Source organism: Protopterus annectens, chromosome 13.part0 (assembly GCF_019279795.1).
Source record: "Protopterus annectens isolate FY-2018-M chromosome 13.part0, PAN1.0, whole genome shotgun sequence".
Lineage (NCBI taxonomy): Eukaryota > Metazoa > Chordata > Ceratodontiformes > Protopteridae > Protopterus > Protopterus annectens.
Genome location: NC_056747.1, coordinates 665,759,587 through 665,783,735, shown reverse-complemented (window position 1 = coordinate 665,783,735; position 24,149 = coordinate 665,759,587). Strand labels below are relative to the sequence as shown.

The 24,149-nt window shown below is 40.0% G+C and overlaps 1 protein-coding gene across 1 annotated transcript in view; it reads left to right on the top strand.

Annotated features, from left to right (window-relative positions):
• SCARF1 (scavenger receptor class F member 1) overlaps positions 1-24,149 on the top strand; it is a 509,524-nt gene that overhangs the window by 185,496 nt on the left and 299,879 nt on the right. The window contains exon 4 of the mRNA XM_044054355.1: positions 23,061-23,586. Within this exon, the coding sequence (XP_043910290.1) occupies positions 23,061-23,586 (526 nt within the window). The remainder of the gene's footprint in view (positions 1-23,060; positions 23,587-24,149) is intronic.

Here is a 24,149-nt window from a genome sequence, read left to right as displayed (position 1 = left end):
GGCTAATCTAATAGGGAGGCGGAAGCCAAATACACTCTGGCTAGGCTTATAAATGCCTTAGGGCAGATAGCCTAGTATCTACCTATGAACCTATATATATATATATATATATATATATATATATATATATATAGATAGTAAGTGTGACTCTCCGTTCAGGCTTCTCTGGGGTTGTCGCTACAGTTTTTAGTGTAACTCCATTATTGCAGTTTAGAGTTTAAAGTTTCTAGTCTTAGATAAATAGTAGTTATCTTGGAGTTATTTAGTCACTTATCAGTACTTCAGAAATTGTTGTTTCTTACTCTACATCCTCTTATTCCCTATCTCAAAGTTTACCCTACAATAGTTCTTTCTTATATTTACAGAGACCATGTGTGCATATTTAAGCTTGTTGGGTTCGATCCCATTTAATTTAGAAGGACACCTACCAGTGTGTGTGTGTGTGTGTGTGTGTGTGTGTGTGTGTGTGTGTGTGTGTGTGTGTGTGTGTGTGTGTGTGTGTGTGTGTGTGTGTGTGTATTACTGTGCTTTTTCTAGCAGGAGTAATGTCAAAACCACAAAAAAAGGTTAAGCCTTTGGTCTTTAAGAAATGTCCCAAGTGTGGACAAAAAAATGTCAATTACTGATGGGCACATAGAAGGTGTTTATTGTTTGGGTCCTATCCACCTACAGGAAACTTGTGCAATTTGTAATTCTTTTAGTGCCATGGTTTTACAGGAGATGAAGAATAAGCTCATTTTGAAGGGCTTAATTAAAACCTCTTTTAATGAGTCTCTGGAAAAGGGTCAGGATGCACCCAGACCTCCTAAAAGACCCTGTTCTTCTTACTCGGCTCCATCTCCTTCGGAACCGGTAGCTGTTGTAATTCGGAGATGCTCACCAGCCTTGGAGCCAGTCTCCCTGATCCTAAGGTCTCCGATTCTACAATCAGAAGCTTTGGCTTATTCATCTTAGTCTTCCAGGGTTTTACAGGAGAGGAATAATAAGCTCATTTTGAAGGGCTTAATTAAAACTTCTTTTGATGAGTCTCTGGAAAAGGGTCAGGATGCACCCAGACCTCCTAAAAGACCCTCTACTTTTTCCTTGGGGTCTTCTACACCATCTTCTAAACTGGCTAAGACATTCCCTTCAACTATTGCAGACTTGAGACCTGCAGTTTCTGCTCCATCTCCTTTGGAACCGGTAGCTGTTGTAATTCGCCAGTCTCCCTGCTCCTAAGGTCTCTGATTCTACAATCAGAAGCTTTGCATCTAAGTCTTCAAGGAGTCTTTCTGAATTCAATTTGGATCGTGTGGTGCAGAGGCTCCTAAAAGACCCAGCTCTGGCTAAATTGTTATCGGAATCGACTTTGAGAAGTTCGGTTCTGACTCTGCCCTCCGCTCCAGCCTTAGTTCCTCCTCTGACTCCAGTTTGAACTTCGGAGCTGGAGCTCTTGGAACCGATAGTGTTGGATCCCGTGGAACTGAGACCTGTTACAGGCCCTTCTGTGCCTACCACTCTGACAACCTCGGAACCATCGGAGTCTTCTGGGAGCCGACACTCACAGGTTGGTTCAGAGAGGATTAGTCAAATCGAGTCTTTCTCGGCTTCGACTTTACCTCTTGGTGCCTCGGCCCAGGTGAGCTCGGCTCCCACCTCGGCCTTGGAGCCTACTCCTTTGGTTCTGACTGGTCCTTACAATTCTTCAAAACTGGGAGATTCGTAGGGTCACCGGAGGGGGGGCCTTCAAGGCCATGAGGAAAGATTTGTCCCCTCGGACAATCCACCTATCGGAACTGAGTGCTTTATCCACTAGAGTTTCAGTGCCAGCCTCTATCCAAACATTTCCTCCCAAGCATAGAGATCCAGGGCTTCAGGTTCCCCCAGTGGGTGAGACCCTATCTTCTGAGGCCTCTCCAGAATGTCCCACTGAAGAGGTTCCAAGGAAGAGAGTATACAAGAGGAAGCATGTAGACTATCCTGATGAGTCTGTCACATCTGACATGGATCTCGAGGGGTCAGAAGGGTCCCCATGGTCGCCCTCTGAGGATGTCTCCTTATCAGACATCCTGGAAATTCTTAGGCAGAGAGGTGATTGGAAGTCCCTTTCCCCTTCTGAGGAGGAGTCTGTGTACCTGAAAGCCTTTGGGTCTTGACCCTCATCCACCTGGGTGACTCCTCCTTTTGACAAATGAATGAATTTGATTTGTCAAAAGGCATGGGAGGCTCCAGATTCATGGAACCGGTCCCTAGGAGACCTAATAAAGTTATTACTGCCCCGAAGACAAAACCTTTCTGACAAAAGGAGCACCTGTCGATGCCATGGTGGTGGCGGCAGCCATAAAAAAGGAACTCTCAGACACTTCCTCCACTGTTCATCCCCCGAACAAAGAGTCCAGGACAATGGACAGGTATGGAAAGCACGTATTTTCTTCAGTGGCCTTTACCCTTAGGTCGTTGAATTATCTTCTGCATTTCACAAGGCTTCAAAGGGATCTCCTCAAAGAGCTCAGGGATACCCTACAGGGTACTATAGCTGCTGGGGTCTCAGATAAGGTACCTTCACAGCTTGCTAACCTAAATTCTGTGGTTAACTCATCCATGAGACTGACATTGTATGTGGCAGATGGGGCGAGTAGATCAGCGGGTTCTGGAATAGCCCTACAGAGACATTCCTGGATGTGCTTGTGCAACTTTGCAGAACCCTTTAAGTCATCTTTTACTAATACCCCGTTTGATGGATCGTTCCTGTTCAGGCCTAAAGTTAAGGACACACTTACCCAATGTGAACAAGATGGGAAGACTCTTTCTGCCATAGGGGTCTGTTTTTCCACCCCTTCTAGACCCTATCCCAAGGGTCCCAAAGGGGGAAAAATGAGGTTCCGTAAGTCCTGCAGAGTCTTTCCGGACACAAAGGGTGAATCTTCCTCCAGGGCAGAGGAGGAAGTAATAATGGAAGATGCCATCCACGAGGCAGAGGGGGTCTGCAGAACCAAGGTGACCGAGAATTTTTTTATGGTAGGCCTTTGCAGAGCTCCTGAAAAGAGGCTCAGCTGTCCTACTCTGGAGACAGTCGGGGGTGACTACCGTTGTACCCACAGGCCTGGCTACAAATAACGAGAGACAAGTGGGTACAAGCAATAATAATAATGATAGAGGTTATTCCATCCCTTTTTATGTCAAATCCTCCCATTCCAAAAAGCCTCCCAGATGTTCCACCCAATCTTAGGGAACAAGCAATCATAGAAGTTCAAAAATTGCTTCAAAAAAGAGTCATCCAATCAACCCCCGCAGACCAGAGTGGGTTCGGAACTTACTCAAGATTCTTTTTAGTGCCAAAAAAGACAGGGGACTGGAGACCCATTCTGGATCTCAGCAAACTAAACAAATTTGTAAAAAAGACAAAGTTACAGATTGTCCTGTTACAGTTGATACTTCCCTTTCTAGAAAAAGACAATTGGATGTGCTCTATAGACCTTCAGGATGCGTACTACCACATCAAAATGGACAGACCATCCAGGAGTCATCTGCTCTTTCAGCTGGGAGCAAGTCATTTCCAATTTCGAGCTCTGCCCTTTGGACTCAGTACAGCCCCCAGAGTGTTTACCAAATGCATGGCAGCAGTCACAGCTCACCTGAGACGTTGAGGATTCTGAGTGTTTCTGTATCTGGATGACTGCCTCCTAACCGCCACCACCGAGCATCATCTTATACAGACAAGAGATGCCACAATGAATCTTTGTACTTAGTTAGGGATTACAATAAACTTTGAGAAATCTGCCTTATTGCCATCAAAGCACATTATATTCATGGGTGCAGAAATAAACACAACAGACATGTCTCTCAAATTACCAATAGACAGAATTCAATCTCTCCAACAACAGGTTCAGGGCCTTCTACACAAATTGAGATCCACAGCAAGAACAATCATGAAGGTACTGGGTACAATGGCAGTATCGATAGTCGCAGTTCCACTGGCAAGACTTCATATGAGAATACTACAGTTTATGTTGTTTTCACAATGCAGAACCTTCCTCTATCACACCCAATAATTCTGACGGGAGCTTGCAAGAGGCATCTTCAATAGTGGTTTTATTCCGACCAAGTGACAAAGGACCGTCCAATACATCCCTCTCTTCCAATAACCACGGTGACCACGGACGCTTCCCAGATAGGGTGGGGGGACATTATCAGGGAAGAACAGCTCGAGGCATGTGGCAAGATTTCGAGGCTCACTTGCATATCAGTGTACTACAGATGAGAGTGGTGCTTCTGGCATTGCAGGCATTTCAGGACTCTCTTTCGAAAGGTATAATTGCATTACAAACAGACAACATGTCAGTTGTATGGTACATAAACAAACAAGGAGGAACCAAGTCTTACCCCCTATGTCGAGAGGCCCTGAGAGTATGGTAGTGGGCCACGTCCTCCCAATGGTTTCTGATAGCAATGCACATCCCGGGGAAAACCAAAGTGATAGCAGACAGACTCAGCAGAGCAATTCTCATGCCTCACGAGTGGTCCTTGAAAAAAGAGGTGGCGGAAAGGATTTTCCGCAAATGGGGCCAGCCTGCTGTGACCTTTTTGCTTCGGCCACAAAAGCAAAATGCAGCAGCTACTTTGGCCTGATTCCCTCCACAGGGGAAATCACCAGGGACACGCTCATACATGATTGGCCTCCGGGACTCCTTTATGCATTTCCACCATTTCCATTGATTCCCGAACTCCTTCAGAAAGCCAGCAAATTGGGCAGGACCTTAATTCTAATAGCCCCTTACTGGCCTCCACAGATTTGGTTCCCCTTCCTAAAGCCTCATCTAGTGGAGGATTTGGACCCAGCTCCAGATCTCCTGACAAATTAGTCGGGGAGTCCTCATCCATTGCTTCATTCCCTAAAACTGACAGCATGGCTGCTCTGCTTCCCAATTTAGCCAGGCTAGATAATCTTTCCCCAAAAGTGCAGCACATCTTGATTTCTTCTCACAAGATGTCCACTAGAAAAATCTATCACAGTAAGTGGAAAAGGTTTTCTATATGGGCTGCTAACAATTTGGTGGATCCGTTTTCTGCCCCTTTGCCATGTATATTGGAATTTTTAACCAAACTTTTTCAGGAAGGTGCAGCTGCAGCAACGATTAAGGTGCAAATGGCAGCTATCTCAAACTATCATGTCAGACATAATGGAGTTACTATCATGTCTCACAAACTTTTGAAAGCATTCTTAAGGGGCACTAATTTATTGAGGCCTCCTATTAGACCACCTCTTCCACCTTGGGATTTATTCTTTGTACTGTCTCGGATAATTCTTCCTCCATTTGAGCCAGCTTCATCCTGTGATCTGAAGTATTTATCCTGGAAAACCATATTACTTATAGCTATAACTTCAGCCAGAAGAGTTTCTGAATTGCAAGCCTTGACAGTAAAACAACCATACCTGATTTTTCATAAGGATAGGGTATCATTACGTACTAACTCTTTCTTTTTACCTACAGTATGCTCTAATTTCACCTTAAACCAATCCATTGAGCTTCCAGTATTCTTCCCAAATTATGGCAATAAGGCAGAGTACATACTTCATCAACTTGATGTTCGCAGACAGCTACGGTTCTATCTCCATAGGACCAAGGATTACAGAAAATCAGATCAACTTTTTGTTTCCTTCTCAGAAAACAGAAGAGGCCTGCCGGTGACAAAACCTACCCTCTCCAGGTGGTTATCAGATTGTATATCATTTATTTATCAGGCAGCAGACAAACAGTTGACAAACAAGGCAAAGGCTTATTCAACTAGCTCTATCTCAACTTCACAGGCCTTTAGGACAAGGTTACCTATAGAGATCATATGTGCAGCAGCAACATGGTCAAGACCTCATACATTTATAACTCATTACAAAGTTGACACAACTCACAACTTGTAAGCCCAACACAGCTCAACGAGTCAGGAACCACGATAGTACTGCAGTTAGTTTCTTTTATTAAAAAACCATGCACCAACGATGACACTATTAGTTGAGCGCTTTCATCTAGTGAATCTAGATTTCTTCAGAACATCAGACAAACTGTTTGAATACACTTTAAATACCTTAATTTCCCGCCTTTTTCTGAAAACAATTACCCAATTACATACATTTAACCCTATGCATCACTTATGCAGTAAAATATCCATCTCAAACTTGATTAACCATCTTATCCTTTAACTCTATTGCAAACTTACTGCATAATGTGCTGTTGTTAAAATATAACTTGAAACACATCAGTATTCACAAATGAATCATATTATTACTGTATGTGCAAATACTGCTGTTATGGATTAAAAATATATAACTAAAATATATATGTTATACTAAAAAAATACAAAATTTGATAAATAATTTGATAAAAATGCAGTACAAAAAGAATCAACCAACACAATAACTGTTGTTACATACATAGTGATAGCTTATCTTGTATAATATCTAACATTTTTTATTTGCCTCAATATTTCCACAAAATCAAGATTATACCCTCACTAAGGGTTTAGTAGGAATTACTTCATTTAGGCCAGGTGGTGTGGCAGCCTCAAGCCGCAGCTGCCACTTGATTTCTTTTTCTCCCACAATGGCCTTTGTATTACCTCCTCTAGGATTTATACTGACCACATCCAAAATACCAAATTTAAAACCCGTGCATGTCTCGCTATTGAGTATGTGACGGGACAATGCGTTATTGGTATCATTTCTCTTAATGCAATAGGTGTGGTCATAAATTCTATTTTTAAGAAACCGGTCCGTCATTCCAACATAATAACTTTGACATGTGTCACAAATAGCTAGATATACCACATGTCTAGTTAAACAATTACCATGTTTAAAATGAACCTTAGTTCTATTTCTGTCATTTAATACTATGCTTTTGCCTTCGTATATATACTTACAATAACTACAGCTCCCACACTTCGTAGTACCCCTTTTGAAGGTCTTTGTGTCTTGTATAGCACTCTGCCTTATTTCTATAAGCCTTTTGAGGCTATTACCTGTCTTATACACAAAATTGGGTACAGGGGATTTTGTCCTTAATCACTGAATCGCTTGTCAAAATGTGCCAGTGTTTGGTAATAATTTGCTTAACCTGCTGTGTATAATGTCCATACTTCACAATACAGGCCCTATTATAATATTCACCCTCTGTATTGTTGTGTGGATTGTTCTTTTGAATACCTATGCCTAATAGTGGGGGAAAATTTTCTACCCCATTCCTGGGTTACATATGCTGTTAAATCATCCAACATCTTGTCAGGGTATCCCTTTTCTCTGAACATGGCCACCATAAAACTAACCTCTTTAAGCATAGTACCCCTATCTGCTGTCATCCTCGCTGCCCTTATTAACTGTCCTTTCACTATATTGTACTTGACTTTGTATGTATGGGCACTAGTGTAATGCAAATAACCATTGCTATAAGTCTCTTTTCTATGTATCCTGGACTGAAATGTCTTTCCATCATTATAGACATATACATCTAGATAGTTTATTCCTTGTCTATCAAATTGGTGAATAAATTTTAAATAATTAGTAGTACCATTGATGTAATTTATAAACTCTTCTAATTCTTGACTATTGCCTGTCCATAAAAGAAACATATCGTCCAGGTATCTTACATAAGTTTTAATTTTGCTCATCCAACTTGTATTTAAAATGTAAGTTGTTTCCCAATCTAGGAGAACCATGTTGGCATACATGGGGCACACGCTGCCGCCATTGCCACACCTGAGATTTGTTTATAATATTCTCCTTGAAAAGATATAATTATGGTCAAGTACTATTTCCATAAATGAGGACAGTAGGGCAATCTCTTCTTGTTGTAACCCACTAAATTTGTTAAGGCTCTGCATAAAGCTGTCTATTCCTTCATTCTTAGGAATACAGGAGAACAGTTCTTTAACATCTACAGTGACAAATATGATATTAGGTGACCACAATTCCTGTTTGAATATTCCCAGGAATTCCCAGGAATCCTTCATTATATGCGGTATACATTTGTACATATGTTTCAATCTTTTGTCCACTACTTTACCATATGGGAATGTCTTACTCGCACTCCCTGATATTATAGGTCTGAAGGGTGGATCAATCAGATCTTTATGTACCTTTGGAATGCCTCTTATAGTTGCCAGGATGGGGTACTCAACCTTCAAAAACTTATAAAGCTCTTCGTCAACTCTATTGTCCAATAAAATTCCTCCAAATAAGAGTCTATTCTATTATGGGCGATATTGACCTGATTTAATGAAGATACCTCGTACAGAGTTGGATCATTAAGTATTTGAATATCTTGTTGCTATATTTTTCTTGGTCATACAATACTATACCCCACCCTTGTCTGCAACCATAATCCTGACATTTTCCGAACAGATGGAGTCAATCAATGAATGTATTTTATTAACCATAATTTGGTCCTTTTTCCGATATTTACATTTCTTATATAACTTGTAAATGTCATCCTGGATCACTTTCTCCAATGTTTCCAATGTTTTCACCATAGGTGGTGTAAAGGAACTTTTTTTCCTTAAATCGGAACTTATGTATGCATGTTGAGGCCTATTCTGGAAAAATATCCCTAGATTTATTTTTCTTAGGAATAACTTTACTTCAACCAAAACATCCACCAAATCCAGTGATTTGTCAGGTATGAACTTCATGCCTTTTGAGAATACTTGCGCCAGTTCTAGTGGTACTTCATAGGTATTATAATTATAAATCTTGACATCTCCCTCATCAATTGTAATATGGGGACCTAGTCCATTGTCTATATTGTCCTTGTATGCATAGTCACTTGGGGCTGTGTTATTGTGTACAATGGCATTGTCTAAAATCTGTGTTATCTGTGCTTGTTCCACCTGGGGACCCCCCTCCCCTTCCGATGTACTGTATACCACTTGTTTTGCTCTTCGTCTTCTAAAAAAACCTCTTCATTGCACCTATGGTGAAAACATTGGAAACATTGGAGAAAGTGATCCAGGATGACATTTACAAGTTATATAAGAAATGTAAATATCGGAAAAAGGACCAAATTATGGTTAATAAAATACATTCATTGATTGACTCCATCTGTTCGGAAAATGTCAGGATTATGGTTGCAGACAAGGGTGGGGGTATAGTATTGTATGACCAAGAAAAATATAGCAACAAGATATTCGAAATACTTAATGATCCAACTCTGTACGAGGTATCTTCATTAAATCAGGTCAATATCGCCCATAATAGAATAGACTCTTATTTGGAGGAATTTTTATTGGACAATAGAGTTGACGAAGAGCTTTATAAGTTTTGAAGGTTGAGTACCCCATCCTGGCAACTATAAGAGGCATTCCAAAGGTACATAAAGATCTGATTGATCCACCCTTCAGACCTATAATATCAGGGAGTGCGAGTAAGACATTCCCATATGGTAAAGTAGTGGACAAAAGATTGAAACATATGTACAAATGTATACCGCATATAATGAAGGATTCCTGGGAATTCCTGGGAATATTCAAACAGGAATTGTGGTCACCTAATATCATATTTGTCACTGTAGATGTTAAAGAACTGTTCTCCTGTATTCCTAAGAATGAAGGAATAGACAGCTTTATGCAGAGCCTTAACAAATTTAGTGGGTTACAACAAGAAGAGATTGCCCTACTGTCCTCATTTATGGAAATAGTACTTGACCATAATTATATCTTTTTCAAGGAGAATATTATAAACAAATCTCAGGTGTGGCAATGGGGGCAGTGTGCCCCCATGTATGCCAACATGGTTCTCCTAGATTGGGAAACAACTTACATTTTAAATACAAGTTGGATGAGCAAAATTAAAACTTATGTAAGATACCTGGACGATATGTTTCTTTTATGGACAGGCAATAGTCAAGAATTAGAAGAGTTTATAAATTACATCAATGGTACTACTAATTATTTAAAATTTATTCACCAATTTGATAGACAAGGAATAAACTATCTAGATGTATATGTCTATAATGATGGAAAGACATTTCAGTCCAGGATACATAGAAAAGAGACTTATAGCAATGGTTATTTGCATTACACTAGTGCCCATACATACAAAGTCAAGTACAATATAGTGAAAGGACAGTTAATAAGGGCAGCGAGGATGACAGCAGATAGGGGTACTATGCTTAAAGAGGTTAGTTTTATGGTGGCCATGTTCAGAGAAAAGGGATACCCTGACAAGATGTTGGATGATTTAACAGCATATGTAACCCAGGAATGGGGTAGAAAATTTCCCCCACTATTAGGCATAGGTATTCAAAAGAACAATCCACACAACAATACAGAGGGTGAATATTATAATAGGGCCTGTATTGTGAAGTATGGACATTATACACAGCAGGTTAAGCAAATTATTACCAAACACTGGCACATTTTGACAAGCGATTCAGTGATTAAGGACAAAATCCCCCCTGTACCCAATTTTGTGTATAAGACAGGTAATAGCCTCAAAAGGCTTATAGAAATAAGGCAGAGTGCTATACAAGACACAAAGACCTTCAAAAGGGGTACTACGAAGTGTGGGAGCTGTAGTTATTGTAAGTATATATACGAAGGCAAAAGCATAGTATTAAATGACAGAAATAGAACTAAGGTTCATTTTAAACATGGTAATTGTTTAACTAGACATGTGGTATATCTAGCTATTTGTGACACATGTCAAAGTTATTATGTTGGAATGACGGACGGGTTCTTAAAATAGAATTTATGACCACACCTATTGCATTAAGAGAAACGATACCAATAGCATTGTCCGTCACATACTCAATAGCGAGACATGCACGGGTTTTAAATTTGGTATTTTGGATGTGGTCAGTATAAATCCTAGAGGAGGTAATACAAAGGCCATTGTGGGAGAAAAGAAATCAAGTGGCAGCTGCTGAGGCTGCCACACCACCTGGCCTAAATGAAGTAATTCCTACTAAACCCTTAGTGAGGGTATAATCTTGATTTTGTGGAAATATTGAGGCAAATAAAAATGTTAGATATTATACAAGATAAGCTATCACTATGTATGTAACAACAGTTATTGTGTTGGTTGATTCTTTTGTACTGCATTTTATCAAATTATTTATCAAATTTTGTATTTTTTAGTATAACATATATATTTTAGTTATATTTTTTAATCCATAACAGCAGTATTTGCACATACAGTAATAATATGATTCATTTGTGAATACTGATGTGTTTCAAGTTATATTTTAACAACAGCACATTATGCAGTAAGTTTGCAATAGAGTTAAAGGATAAGATGGTTAATCAAGTTTGAGATGGATATTTTACTGCATAAGTGATGCATAGGGTTAAATGTATGTAATTGGGTAATTGTTTTCAGAAAAAGGCGGGAAATTAAGGTATTTAAAGTGTATTCAAACAGTTTGTCTGATGTTCTGAAGAAATCTAGATTCACTAGATGAAAGCGCTCAACTAATAGTGTCATCGTTGGTGCATGGTTTTTTAATAAAAGAAACTAACTGCAGTACTATCGTGGTTCCTGACTCGTTGAGCTGTGTTGGGCTTACAAGTTGTGAGTTGTGTTGTGGACTTCAGGAACTTTTGTGTGAGTTTCATTACAAAGTTGACATGGCCTCCAGGGACAGGGCCTCTTTTGGTTCCATTGTTCTGAAGAATATACTCCCATGAGCCACCCAGGGAAGATGGTGCTAGGGACGCTATCCTATCAGTAAAGAATGATGACGAGAGAGGACAACTTCACATAGAACGTTATGGTGAGTACATAACTTCTTTTTTTATGATAGAGATAAGAAGTTAATAAACTGTGTGAGCAGTAAAAGCCAAATTGCTTAGCCTTCAGGAACTGTGTATGTCTGTCATGGTTGCCTTGTGATTTTTTTTGTATAAATATTTTGTTATATATGTTTTGTTGTTTAGATAACAAACAAAAGTCTCCACCCACGGAAAACAAAGCCCATCCCTGTCCATATTCAAGCACAACTTGGATCTCTAGATGGGTAACAGAAAATTTACCCCATGACTGTTCCCTGTACTACTAATGGAAAAAGGCAGCTCCCAAATGTTTTATCCCATGCATGGGTCCCCTCAAATTATCTATGGTATGATCCCAGTTATTCTCATTAGGGGTAATATATAATTACTGACAATGGGATGGGTAAATCCAATCTTACAGCAAATGGGTTAGGTTTATTCAAGCATGAAAAAGGAAACTGGCTATGCTTAAAATGGAGCTAGCCTAGTTCTTTTGTTGTCTTATGGCAAGTAATCATGAGCAGTTGATTATGAGAAGTAAGTAATTTAAAGTATCAGAAGCCTTTTTTAGATACACAAAAACTTGTACGGGTTAGTTTACCTTTGTTGTTGGTGGTAATGGTAAGGGGAGTGTATATTATGGGTATCAGTGGCCTGGTTGTGGGCAAGAGAATTTTAGAAAATAAGGATGAAGACTATCTCTATGCATATCTATACATTAAAAAAGCCAAGTGTAAGGTTATGAAACATTTGCTGGGCAGTCTAGTAAGGTAGAATGTTTTATTATGCCTGAAATTACTAGATAAGTATGCTGTGTATTCAATGAGACCCATGATATACTATTCAGAAAAGGTTGCCCTGATATTTCATTTGGTTATAGGACTATATGTATGTATCCTTTGCTTATTTTATACATTTTACTTTTTTTTATTTTATTTTATTTTATTTTTTGGTCTTCCCAAACTCCACTGCTAGTTATTGTGCCTGGAACCACCACTGGCTTTGACAGTGACTTGTTTAGCATGTAATGTTATGGTAATGTGATGCATCAACATTTCCCATTCACAGAAGGCAGTTATTTAACTAAGTGTTAATGCTTTTTTCATGCTTCTAATGCATGTATGATTTGTATTAATCAATTTTGTCGCAACTCACTGTATTCAGTCTATAAAACTTTCTTTGTCTGTTGAAGTCCTTTTTAGGATGAAAGGGCTCACAATCTGTGCTTTTTTTAAAACTTTAAGAATATATTTATTTTATTTACTGAACCTTGTGTCTGACCTTGTGAAGCAATCCTAGGGAAAGTAACCTCATGGTCGTCAGGAGTACACCAAGTGTGTTTCAAGTCTCAAGGCTTGTACAGTAACTGGGGATATGGGCAGATAAATGCTGGCCTAAAAGTGCCTTTATCCCCCATAGTCTTCCTCTTCCCCTTAAGTGGTGGGCCATTAGCATAATACGCCACAGCAAAAGTCACATAATCCAAGTCTGATATCACTACTAATGTTACCCATAGGTTTTTGTGACCCAGCCAGTGTCGGGTGTCATTACAAATCCCCATCATTCAGAAAGGACAGCTGACAATAAGGCAATCTGCCTGTATTCCTGACCAGGCATATTCTAAAACCATAGTTTGCAGGATTGTAGGTGGATATCTTTCCTCCATATTTGCAGGCTGTATGCTGTAAAACTCGGTAAAAAGCTTCTCAAGTTCCTCAACCAATCAAAAATCTAATCCAACTTTGGATTAAGTGCAGATATGTGTGCCCTTCTGTACGAGGTGCTGTTTTAAAAATGACACGAAAGGGCTTTCATTCCATCATTTGGAATGTGTGAAAAACAACTAAAGGCAGACTTTAAGAACAAGAAGTCTTAGGGAACATTTGCTACATTTTGATCTGATGGCGTGACTTGAGAAGATCAAATGGAGTCCCTCAGAACCACCTGCAAAAGGAAGTGAATCAAAGCATGGGGAGACTGAAAGCAGAGCCACAAGGTGAAAGGTAAAGTACAGCATGCTGTTGTCATAAGTGATTTAGCCTGATTAGCTCCATTGGATAGACAGGTAATGCCCTGGCTATGACCCAAGAGATCGGAGTTCATGTAGTGGCTCAGGCAGCTGCTGGAGCTAGTCCGGGGGTAAGAGGAATTACAATATTCCATCTGCTCACCTCTGGGAGAAGTGTACAGTGCATGTGTCAGTGCACACTCTCTGTGGTTGAAGCCCTGGTGGAGACAATAACTCACATGGAGGGTGCAGCCTACAAAGGAGCAGAGCCAATCAATTATGTCATATTAGAAGATGTGGATGTACATTGAGAAAGTCCATCCACATCCAACTCATGGACATGACTAGGTATGTACATGGGAGGCTAAGACATAAACCTGTAAAACTCCATTACCTAGCATGTGGATGATCTCTCCTACTCCCAGATAGTTCAACTTCCCCCCAGAATGAATGAGCCAATGGGTTCTTGTGCAGAGGAATAAACAGGTCCATAGAGTGATTGGGGGCAGGGCGAGACTGTCAGCATGGAAAGTGGAAGAAAAAAAGATATGAAAAAAACAAAAAAACAAATAAGTGGCTCAGACCAAAGTTTATTGTTAGATACACTGGTGCTTTCAGTCTCGACTGCATTTCTATATGTAGGCAGATTAATGTAGATGATGTGCACTGGAAAAGTGAAAGGTTGTAGTAAGCTGGCTCATAAACATGAAAAAACTTATGGCAAAGAGGGAGCACCCAGGCAGTCTGCTCCCCCCATTTCTGCACACACATCTGCATGCTTTCAGTCTGTCCTGGATCATGGTAGCTAGTTATGTTTGAATAAAAATCTTTCCTGGTTTTAGCCACTGTTTATGGAGGTCACAATCCTATCTGTCTGACTAAGTGTTAAGATTCAGGGTTGATAGTTATATATCTGATATGTGAATCAAGGTGAGTCAGACTTGGACTTGCTCAGGAATAGCTAACATTTATCCAGTTTCCATGTAGATCTACTTTTCTAGGGAGAAGAGATGATGACATGAAAGTGTACGGTAATGCACTAAAGCATGTCCTGCCATTTGCTTCTGGTGCAGGCTTACAGCTTACTGAAGAATCTTGTATGAGTAAAGACAACAATATGTCCTAACATGAAGCCCTGAGGTATCCTCCTTGAAGCAGGTTAAGTGCAGACCAGTCATCCAGCCAATCAAGGTGTTCTCTGAACTTGGAGTAAGAAAAGAAATCAGGGATAAAGCTGTTTAGTATCAATGGACAGCCCCACAGGTTTTCATATATTTATAAGAGTTTGCAAAGCAGAGTCACCATGAAGCATTATCAGCTTGCCAGTACCCACCCTCATAGATACCTGCTTCCTCTAAGGGGCAAAAACAAATTAGGTCCATGAAAATTTAAGGGCGTCCATTCAATTATCAAGGTTTTACTTAAAAAAAAATAAATAAATGTATCACTCTGCTTTATATGTAATGAAAACATATTCAAGAGATGGGGAAGTGTTGATTAATAAATCTGTTCAACCATTTGGTGGGTTTCAACTTTTTATTTTGAGTTTTTGTGGAGCCATTTGTTTTGTGGTGGTGCAGGAGATCATGGAAGGATGGTCCTTAAAAGCACAAAATGCTAGACATATATCACTGTGCAGGAGTCTCTAAGAGACACGTGTATAGAGATAGAGCTTCAAGCCTGTTTTAGTTAGGAACATCTGGGGTCTTTCTAGCTGTATGATGTATTTTGATAGTTGTTTACTAAATGGGACATCATTTTCTATAATTCTTCTTATCAGGGCATAGTATACAGATGAATGATAACTTCTTTTGATCTGGGTGAGATGCTTTTATTAAATAATTAGATAGGTAGAAGGATTTTCTGACTACTGTTGCTATGTTGTGATCAAAGTCTGGGGAGTTGCTTGTGAAGGTACCAAGATCTCTGATGGCCATATCAGTCTGGACTATGATGCTATCACAAACTGTCTACTACAGGTGACAAAGCCTCACGTCTTTGTACTTAATTTAAAACAGTTTCTAATAAACTATTGGTTTGTATAGTTTAGCACTTAGTGCAGTGATGTGGTATCAGATGTTAGGCAAGCAACATCAAACTTACAGTCATTGACAAATTTAGTTAGCCATATGCCTTCATTAGTGGTCTGGAGATCCAAGTAGATGACAAACAGAAGGTGTTCCAGAGCTGAGCCCTGAGCAATGCCACTAGTCACCTTTTTGCTTTCTGAAATGGTACCTTCTATTCAACAACAGTAAAGCAACAGTATCAGTGCAGTGACCAGTCCGTTACTAATGAGGCAAAGCTGGCAAAACAAAAAAGTTTATTCCAGAAGTTTAAAATCTAACACAACTTTTTAAGTACACTGTAGATTTTAAACTTTTGGAATAAACATCCCCTACTTTTTACAAAAGCAACTTTTCAGGTAAGTTGTGGACTTTATACATTTTGAACAAACAATTGTTGTTTTTTTCCCTGCTCGTGGTTCCAGTTACTTTTTTGTTTTGTCTATTTCAACAACATGGGTTCACTCTATCAACCAGTTTGCTATCCATCTTACTACATAAGGGCCTATATATTTAGACCTTTACATTTCCACTATGGTGAATAGTTTTAATGGACTTGGCCAGATCCAAGTATGTTATATGAACTACAGGGCCACTATCTACAGCCTTAATAACTTTCTGAAAGATGTTTACTAAACTAAGTAGGCATAATATCAATTTGACAAAACCATATTGTTGTTGGTCAAGAGCAATAACTTTTCTTTTATATCATTGCTTAATCAGTAAAACAGTTCACTGTACCTATCCAGGCATGTCCAAAGGGCAGTTTCAGGTGTACTCTCCAATCCAATTGGTGAATCTGGGCATTTTGAGACAATGTCACAACTGCCTCTTGTACACAGACAACCCTCGTCGCCTACCACCAAACACTAATACATGCGAGAGATGCAATTATACAGCCATTCTGGAGGCTAAGCTCTCTCAACCCAAGACTGGATCAGACAGTCAAGAGGAGAAGGGAAATACTTGCATCACACCACCAGTCTCACATAGATCCATTAAACCAGCACCGTCAAAAAACACACATAAATACATGAAAACGTACTCTAAATAAAAATCTGCAAAAGCAATAGAGACCTCCAAAGCAACCATCCAAGCAATCTCCACCCCCCAACACAAACCATGAAACACATACTTCACAAAACCAGTGTGCCAAGCAATCACAGCCCTTAAGGCAAAATAACATACCCAACACACTAGTAATAGGTGACTCTATAGTCAGGCACACTGACGTCCCACTCACTAGGCTGAATAAGGAGAAGGTTACTGTTAGCTGCCTGTCGGGTGCCAGGATCCGCCATATAACACAAGCACTCGGGTCACTCCAGAACAAGTACAGATATGACTTTGCCATTGTCCATGTTGGTGTGAATGACCTGAGCCGTATCACCCTGGACTACATGAACAGAGACATGGAGGAGTTCTCTGTTCACGTAACCCAGGCCGGTATGACCCTGACCCTGAGTAGCATCCTGCCCTCACCAAGAATGATACAACAGTATAAAGAAAAAAATGATCAATTTCAACAACTGGCTAAGTTTCTGGTGTCATTCAAAGGGGATCCAGTGTCTGTCCACCTGGGATGACATGCGCAACAAGCCACACTGCTTCGCTAGAGACGGCTTGCATCTGTCACCCTTAGGCTTTCAAATACTGGCCAAGGCTCTTGCCACTCCCATAGTGCCTTTTTTAGGCAAGGCTCAAAAGATAAACCCACCACCGTAAATAGCACAAGTAACACAAAACTGAGGGTAATGCTGCTCAATGCCAGAAATCTAAACCTCAAAATGCACGCACTCGAGGCACTCCTCAGTATGAAGAAAATTGATATACGTGCAGTAACAGAAACCTGGTTTATGGCAACAGAGAGCACCCCAGCACTACCAGGCTACAACTCATACCATACATTTCAGCCACAGAACCCAGAGCGTAATACAAAAGGCAAAATTCATCAAGGATACCCACACCTCCAGGTTAGTGGCACAGCACGATGCTTCAGAGATCATCTACGTGCAAATAATAATGGGCAAAACTGCAATTCACATTGTAGCATTCCACATTTCTGGAAACACTAGGAAACAAAGGTCCTACCAACACCCTAATATTGGATGATTTCAATTACCCAAACATTAACTGGGAGAACTACTCAAGTACTAACTCCCTTGCCCAACATTTCCTAGAATTTATAAACTCAAATGCCCTGGATCAACTGGTCAACACTCCCACCAGAGGTGACAACATATTGGACCTAAGTAACAAAAGAGAAAAAGTGCTTTAAAAACGACTAAAAACCAACCATGACAAAGCACTCAGGAAACCAGCGTAATGAAGCCAATAACACAGCGTAGATTTGGGCAGAAAAACTATTTATTTTAACGTTCACAAAACACCACATTTTCATCCTAGTATATCCAGGACTTCATCAGAAATAATGAGTGCTTTGTGTTCCCTCCTTATATATCACTCTCCTAATTGCCTCAAGGTCATAATAGATCCTAATTAAATAAAATTCTAAACCATTTAAATTTAATTAGTATAAAATGAAATTAAAATACTAATACTGAAAGTTATTACGTACATTCTCACAATAAATACGATACAAACATCTATCTATTTAAAAAATGTCCTTCAACACTGATATAAAGATATAATTACATATAATTAATGTTTCAAAGCATTGCATATAAACTTGTGATAATTCTAGTACCTGTGCATAACTATAAAACAAACATGCCCCCCCCTTTTTTTAAAACATATTTACATTAAAAACCTAATAATAAGTATTTATACTAAAATATGGATTCACTAAAAAATAACCCAGTTGAAATTAAACAGTCCATGTAAACTTGTTTTTTGTTTGTTTTTTGTGTATATAAAATTGATTATATAAGAATACCCCTGAACATATTTTGTGCCAAAGTTTGGCAGATCTTAGTTTAAGAACTGGCACCAATGAAACATGTTCGTTGAGTCCTGGGGACATATTGGACCTGGTCATCACCAACATGGGTGACTGGTGTTCCACACCAGAGGTCAACCCCTCGCTGGTTATATCTGACCATAAACAAATCACTCTGGATATCCACATTCCGCCCCCACTCCTGGACAAGGAAACCACCATGAAAAACTTTTCAAAAGAAACTTCAGGTTTCGTAAGACTGAGGTGGAAAGTTTCAGAGCCCCCATGCTAAAGGATAACACTGTCCAAGCTGCAAAATCCTTTACTAATGCATTCTACGGGCAACTACAAGAATACATGGATCGTGCTATCCCAAGCAAAACCAAGTCTCACTCCTCCAAGAAAAGGAAACCAGTCTGGTGGACCCCTGCCATAAACAAGCTATACAATAGAAGGAGGAAACTAGTACAGAAAAGAGTAAATCCCAAGAAGGGAAGACATCCCTGATCAGTATCAGCAAGAAGCTACGATCCCTCATAAAATCATCCAAGGCGAGCTTCAAAAGAAAAATTGCCAAGGACTCCAAAGATAACCACAAGGCATTCTTTAGTTATGGCAAAAATCTAAGTGGCAATGCTCAGATCTGCTCAGAGTTAGTGCAGAATGGCACAATATACACTGAACCGACCGATATCGCCAACATCCTGGCAGACAGGTTCAGTGCAAACTTCACCCCTCTCTCACCCCCAAAGGGGTCCATAACCATACCAGAAGAATGTAGAGTCCCTGAAATCACAGACACTCAGGTTAAAACAGCCCTCTCCAAAGCCAAAAACACAGCATCAATGGGACTGGACGGTGTCGCAGGCTGCGTACTACATGAGATCAAAGACGAACTAACCCCTCACCTAAACACACTGTCCAAACTCAGCCTCTCCACAGGCTACGTACCCATAGAGTGGCGCACAGCAATAGTTATTCTGCTCCACAAAGGTGGAGCCACAACAGACCCCGGGAACTTTTGTCCTATAAGCCTGACTAGCTTGGTCTGCAAGACTATGGAGCGCATCATCATGGAACTCATTAACAGAGACATTGGGAACCTCCAAACACTGGACCCTGCCAAGTTCAGCTTTGTGAGGGGCAGATCATGCCTCCTAAACCTGGAGGACTTCTTTGAGACAGTTACCAAGGCTATAGATGAGGGAAAGGTGGTACACACAGCCTACCTAGACCTTGCAAAGGCCTTCGACACCATTCCCCATTCTGGTAATATAGACAAGCTCACCAGCATGAACATAAACCCCTGCATCACAAGATGGGTTGACAACTGGCTCATGGACAGAACCCACATGGTGAGAGTTGCGAGAGCTAGGTCCGACTATAAACCGGTTACAAGTGGCATTCCCCAGGGCTCAGTCCTAGGACCCCTCTTGTTCAGCATATACTTCTCAGAGGTACAGGCAAGCACAGGAGGACTATGGCTGACCAAGTTCGCAGACAGCTGCAAACTAGGGGCTAAAATTGACTTTTCAGCTGACACAGACATCCTCCTAAAGGGTCTCACTGAAACAGATGTCTGTTGTCAAAATCATGGCCTCAAGCTAAATGCCAAAAAGTGCATAGTCATCCCCTTGGGAAAAAAACAAAGTACCCACAAACTACCACATAGGTGGTACTCCCCTAAATACGAAAGATGTAATAAGGGATCTGGGGACCTAAGTAGATAGTAATCTCTCTTTTGATAATCACATTGCCAAAGTGGTTAGAAAATCCTTCTATGTGGCCCACCTAATCACAAAAGGGTACACATCCAGATCAAAAGAGGTCATTGTGCCCCTCTACTCATCACTCATCAGACCCATCGTAGAGTACAACGCCCCATTTGGGATGTACCTTACAAGACACCTGCAACATCTGGAAAGACCACAGAAGTACCTCACCAAGAGGATCACTGACCTCAAACAGATGCCCTATGCAGCTTGACTGAAGAAACTCCAGCTGTACTCAGTTGCATACCGCCTGCTCAGAGGTGATCTCTGGCTAACATACAAGGCCATGTCCAACCCAGAATTGATGGACATGCTCCACCTAAAGAAAACCATATCCCCTCGAGCCACACGCTTTAGGGATCTAAACCTCACCACAACAATAAATAGGACGTGCTGAAGGGATATATTCCTGTCCCAGAGGCTTCCCATGCTTTGGAACAAGATTCCAATCAACATTAGGCAGAGCTCCTCACTAACACTCTTCAAGAGAAACCTTGACGAATGGATCGGAAACAGAAAGTTTACCCTGGGGATCACCTCAGTAGCTCTGCTGGACAGAGGCACTGGGAACTAATCTAAGGGGGAAGCGAAAGCCAATTTATTCTGGCTAGCCTTATAAATGCCTTCAGGCAGATAGCCTAGTACCTACCTATGAACCTATAAAATCAGATATAATATTTTCATGCCTTTGCTAATTAGGCTAGTTAGGGTGAATGGTCTACAGTTCCCAAGATCTGAGGTACAGGCCCTTTATAAAGTGAGATAATAAGCCATCTTCCACATCTCTGGAACATACCTGAGATGGTGTGTTTGGCACTGTTGTTTAAGCAACTGAGTATATTATTGGGGTCCATAGAGGTGGTACTTTTAGCTTTGGAGAGTTCAGTTAGGACATGTGCTATAATAATCTTGGAGGGATGAAGGGAATTATAAATTCTGGAACTTCAGTGACTATTTCTGGTGTAAAGCTGACACTAAATTTGTCTGAAGGATATACTGGTATTATTTTATGAGCAATACTGAGTGTTATTTCTTTATCATCTAAAGTAGTTAAAGGAGGATTGATGATTATCCTTGGCTTTGGATACTCATTTTAATACACATTTACTTACCTTTTGGTACAATACTTAATGTATATAGAGTTTGACTTATTATAAACTTTTTTTCTTTTATTATAGAACTTATTAATGCTGGCATTCCACCATTTTCGTGTTCCCCAATAGACCTGAGTCTGACTGGGACCTCTTGGTTTACACTATTTGTTAGATGGGAGTAAAATTCATTGGCACAAATAACAGCTTTGGCTATAAGGTGTCTGAAAAATTTGCTGATTAAATAATATTAATAGGTTTGTCTTTTTAAAGTCCTTGATTTCAGAGGTGTTTGTTGTTGATTCTTTAGATGCCATATAGGAGGGGATGACTGATTTGTTATTGGATTTGACCAAAGGAAAGGATATTGCAGGAGTTATGCAAGTTGGTGCAATTTTAATGAGAATGAGATGAAGAGGATCTTACCCCAAACGAGGTGGGAGACTATATTTGCAATGGGTTAGCATTTACTCAGAATAGGAATCTTTGTCCTTACCCCACCATTGTGGTATAGGTGCTCCAGCTAATCCATGAATATTTGAAATCACCCATCACAAAGGTGTTTTTATTAATGGGCAGTTCAGTAAGCACATTTAGAAATCTTTCAAGGTTGCCTAGGTAGATGGAAGGCAACCTGAAGAAGGATGCAAATTGGTTTAACCTTGGTTTAAAGGTCACAGGGAATCTGGAGAATATTAGGTCTCTGACAGTTATTGACACTGCCTCACAGCTTCCAAGAGATCTGAATGCATCACAGACATGAAGCCTGGTAAAGGGGAGTGCTGACTTTACAATGAAACCAAGTCTCTGTTACAAGTTAACTCAGATATGGACATGTTTAACTTGAGGAGAGTCTTGAGATCTGGCAATGTATGGTTAAGACGTCTGGCACTGAGCAGTGCTACCTTGATATAGTCCAGATTGTAATTTAGTGCCAGCTTTTTGTTATGTTAGAATGTCCAGGTAAAAAGACTTGGTCATATCCTGAAAGACCACTGCTCTCAGCTGACTGTTGTCAAAACCTTTACAAATCAAAAATTAGTTGGGTTAGGAATGCATTGTGATTTTTTTTCCTTAAAACTGTGCAGATTAGATGAGAATTTTGTGAAGATTGAGGCAGTACAAAAACTGATTAAACACTGTTTGTTGCTTTAAAAAGGGATAGTAATGACAGTAACTGTTAGATTTGTGATGATTGTCTGTGCAGCTTACTTGCGTAATGGAACCACTACTACCCTCTTACATTTTCACAGCACTGTGCTCAAGGTCAGTCAACTGCAATATAGGTCCTGTACTGACACTGCCTAGCAATGATACTGAAGAAATGAATTAATTAATGTGCATTGAGCCTAAGCGCAGAATATTTGGTCCTTTGTGAGAATTCCACACTGAACTGTTTTAACATTGTTTCATAAACCTGTCAGCTTTCATGTTGTTTTTTATTCTCTGTTTGATGTCCTTTAAACTGATATACCAATGTCTTCCTTTCAGATTGTCCTAACCAGTACTGGGGACCTGACTGTAAAAACATGTGTGAATGTTACCCAACTGGAAAGTGTAACCCTGTCACAGGAGTGTGCACCTGCATGGCAAACTACTGGGGCACAAACTGCAAAAATCATTGTCAGTGTGGAGCACATGGTCATTGCAATCAACAGAATGGAACCTGTCAATGTCAACCTGGCTGGTGGGGATCCAAATGTCAGAATCAGTGTTTATGCAACATGCCCACTTCCAGATGTGATCCTGATACTGGGCATTGCCACTGTAGAACAGGATATTGGGGCAAGCGGTGTGCCATTTCATGTACCTGTCACATTTCCCCTTGTGACCAGAACACAGGAAGGTGTGAATGTAAAGAGGGCTGGTGGGGAAGGTACTGCAACCAGACATGCCACTGTCAGTATGGGAAATGCAATAAAGTTTCTGGGACATGTGATTGTAACCCTGGTTTTCAGGGTATCGCTTGCAATGAACAGTGCCTGAGTGGTTATTATGGGAAACAGTGCAAGCTAAGGTATGGTACAGTTATAATTTTTAATCATGAAAAGTATGGAGACTTCTATGACACTAAAATCATATTGTATGTAGTTGTTACTTACAGAATGAAAGTAATATTACTATTTAATCCATGTTTAATTATTTTATGTAAAATGAACCTATGATTTGACTGTAATTAAATTTAACATTCAGTCAGCGCCTGGTGATAATGGACTTCTACAAGGCATCTGAATTTATTGACCATTTTAAAGGAACAGATTCTGCATTTCTGGGCACAGTTTTATGTCAAGAAACCAAGGTTAAGACTAAGAAAATATGGAAACAGAATTCCTGCAGAGTAGAAGTCTTATACTTTTGCTCCCTCTGTAAAAGAAATGGATAGAAAATTATAACAGATAAGGATTATTAGATACAACCAATCATTTGTGCAAAACTAGTAAGCTTTATTATTCCCAGCTTTATGTTCTTGGCTTGCTGTTACTGCTAGATTTAGCTTTACATACAAATTAATTCTCCAATTCTTTTTTTTCCTTATGACTTATTCTTGTAACAGTATAGGTTATTTACTCCAAAGACATG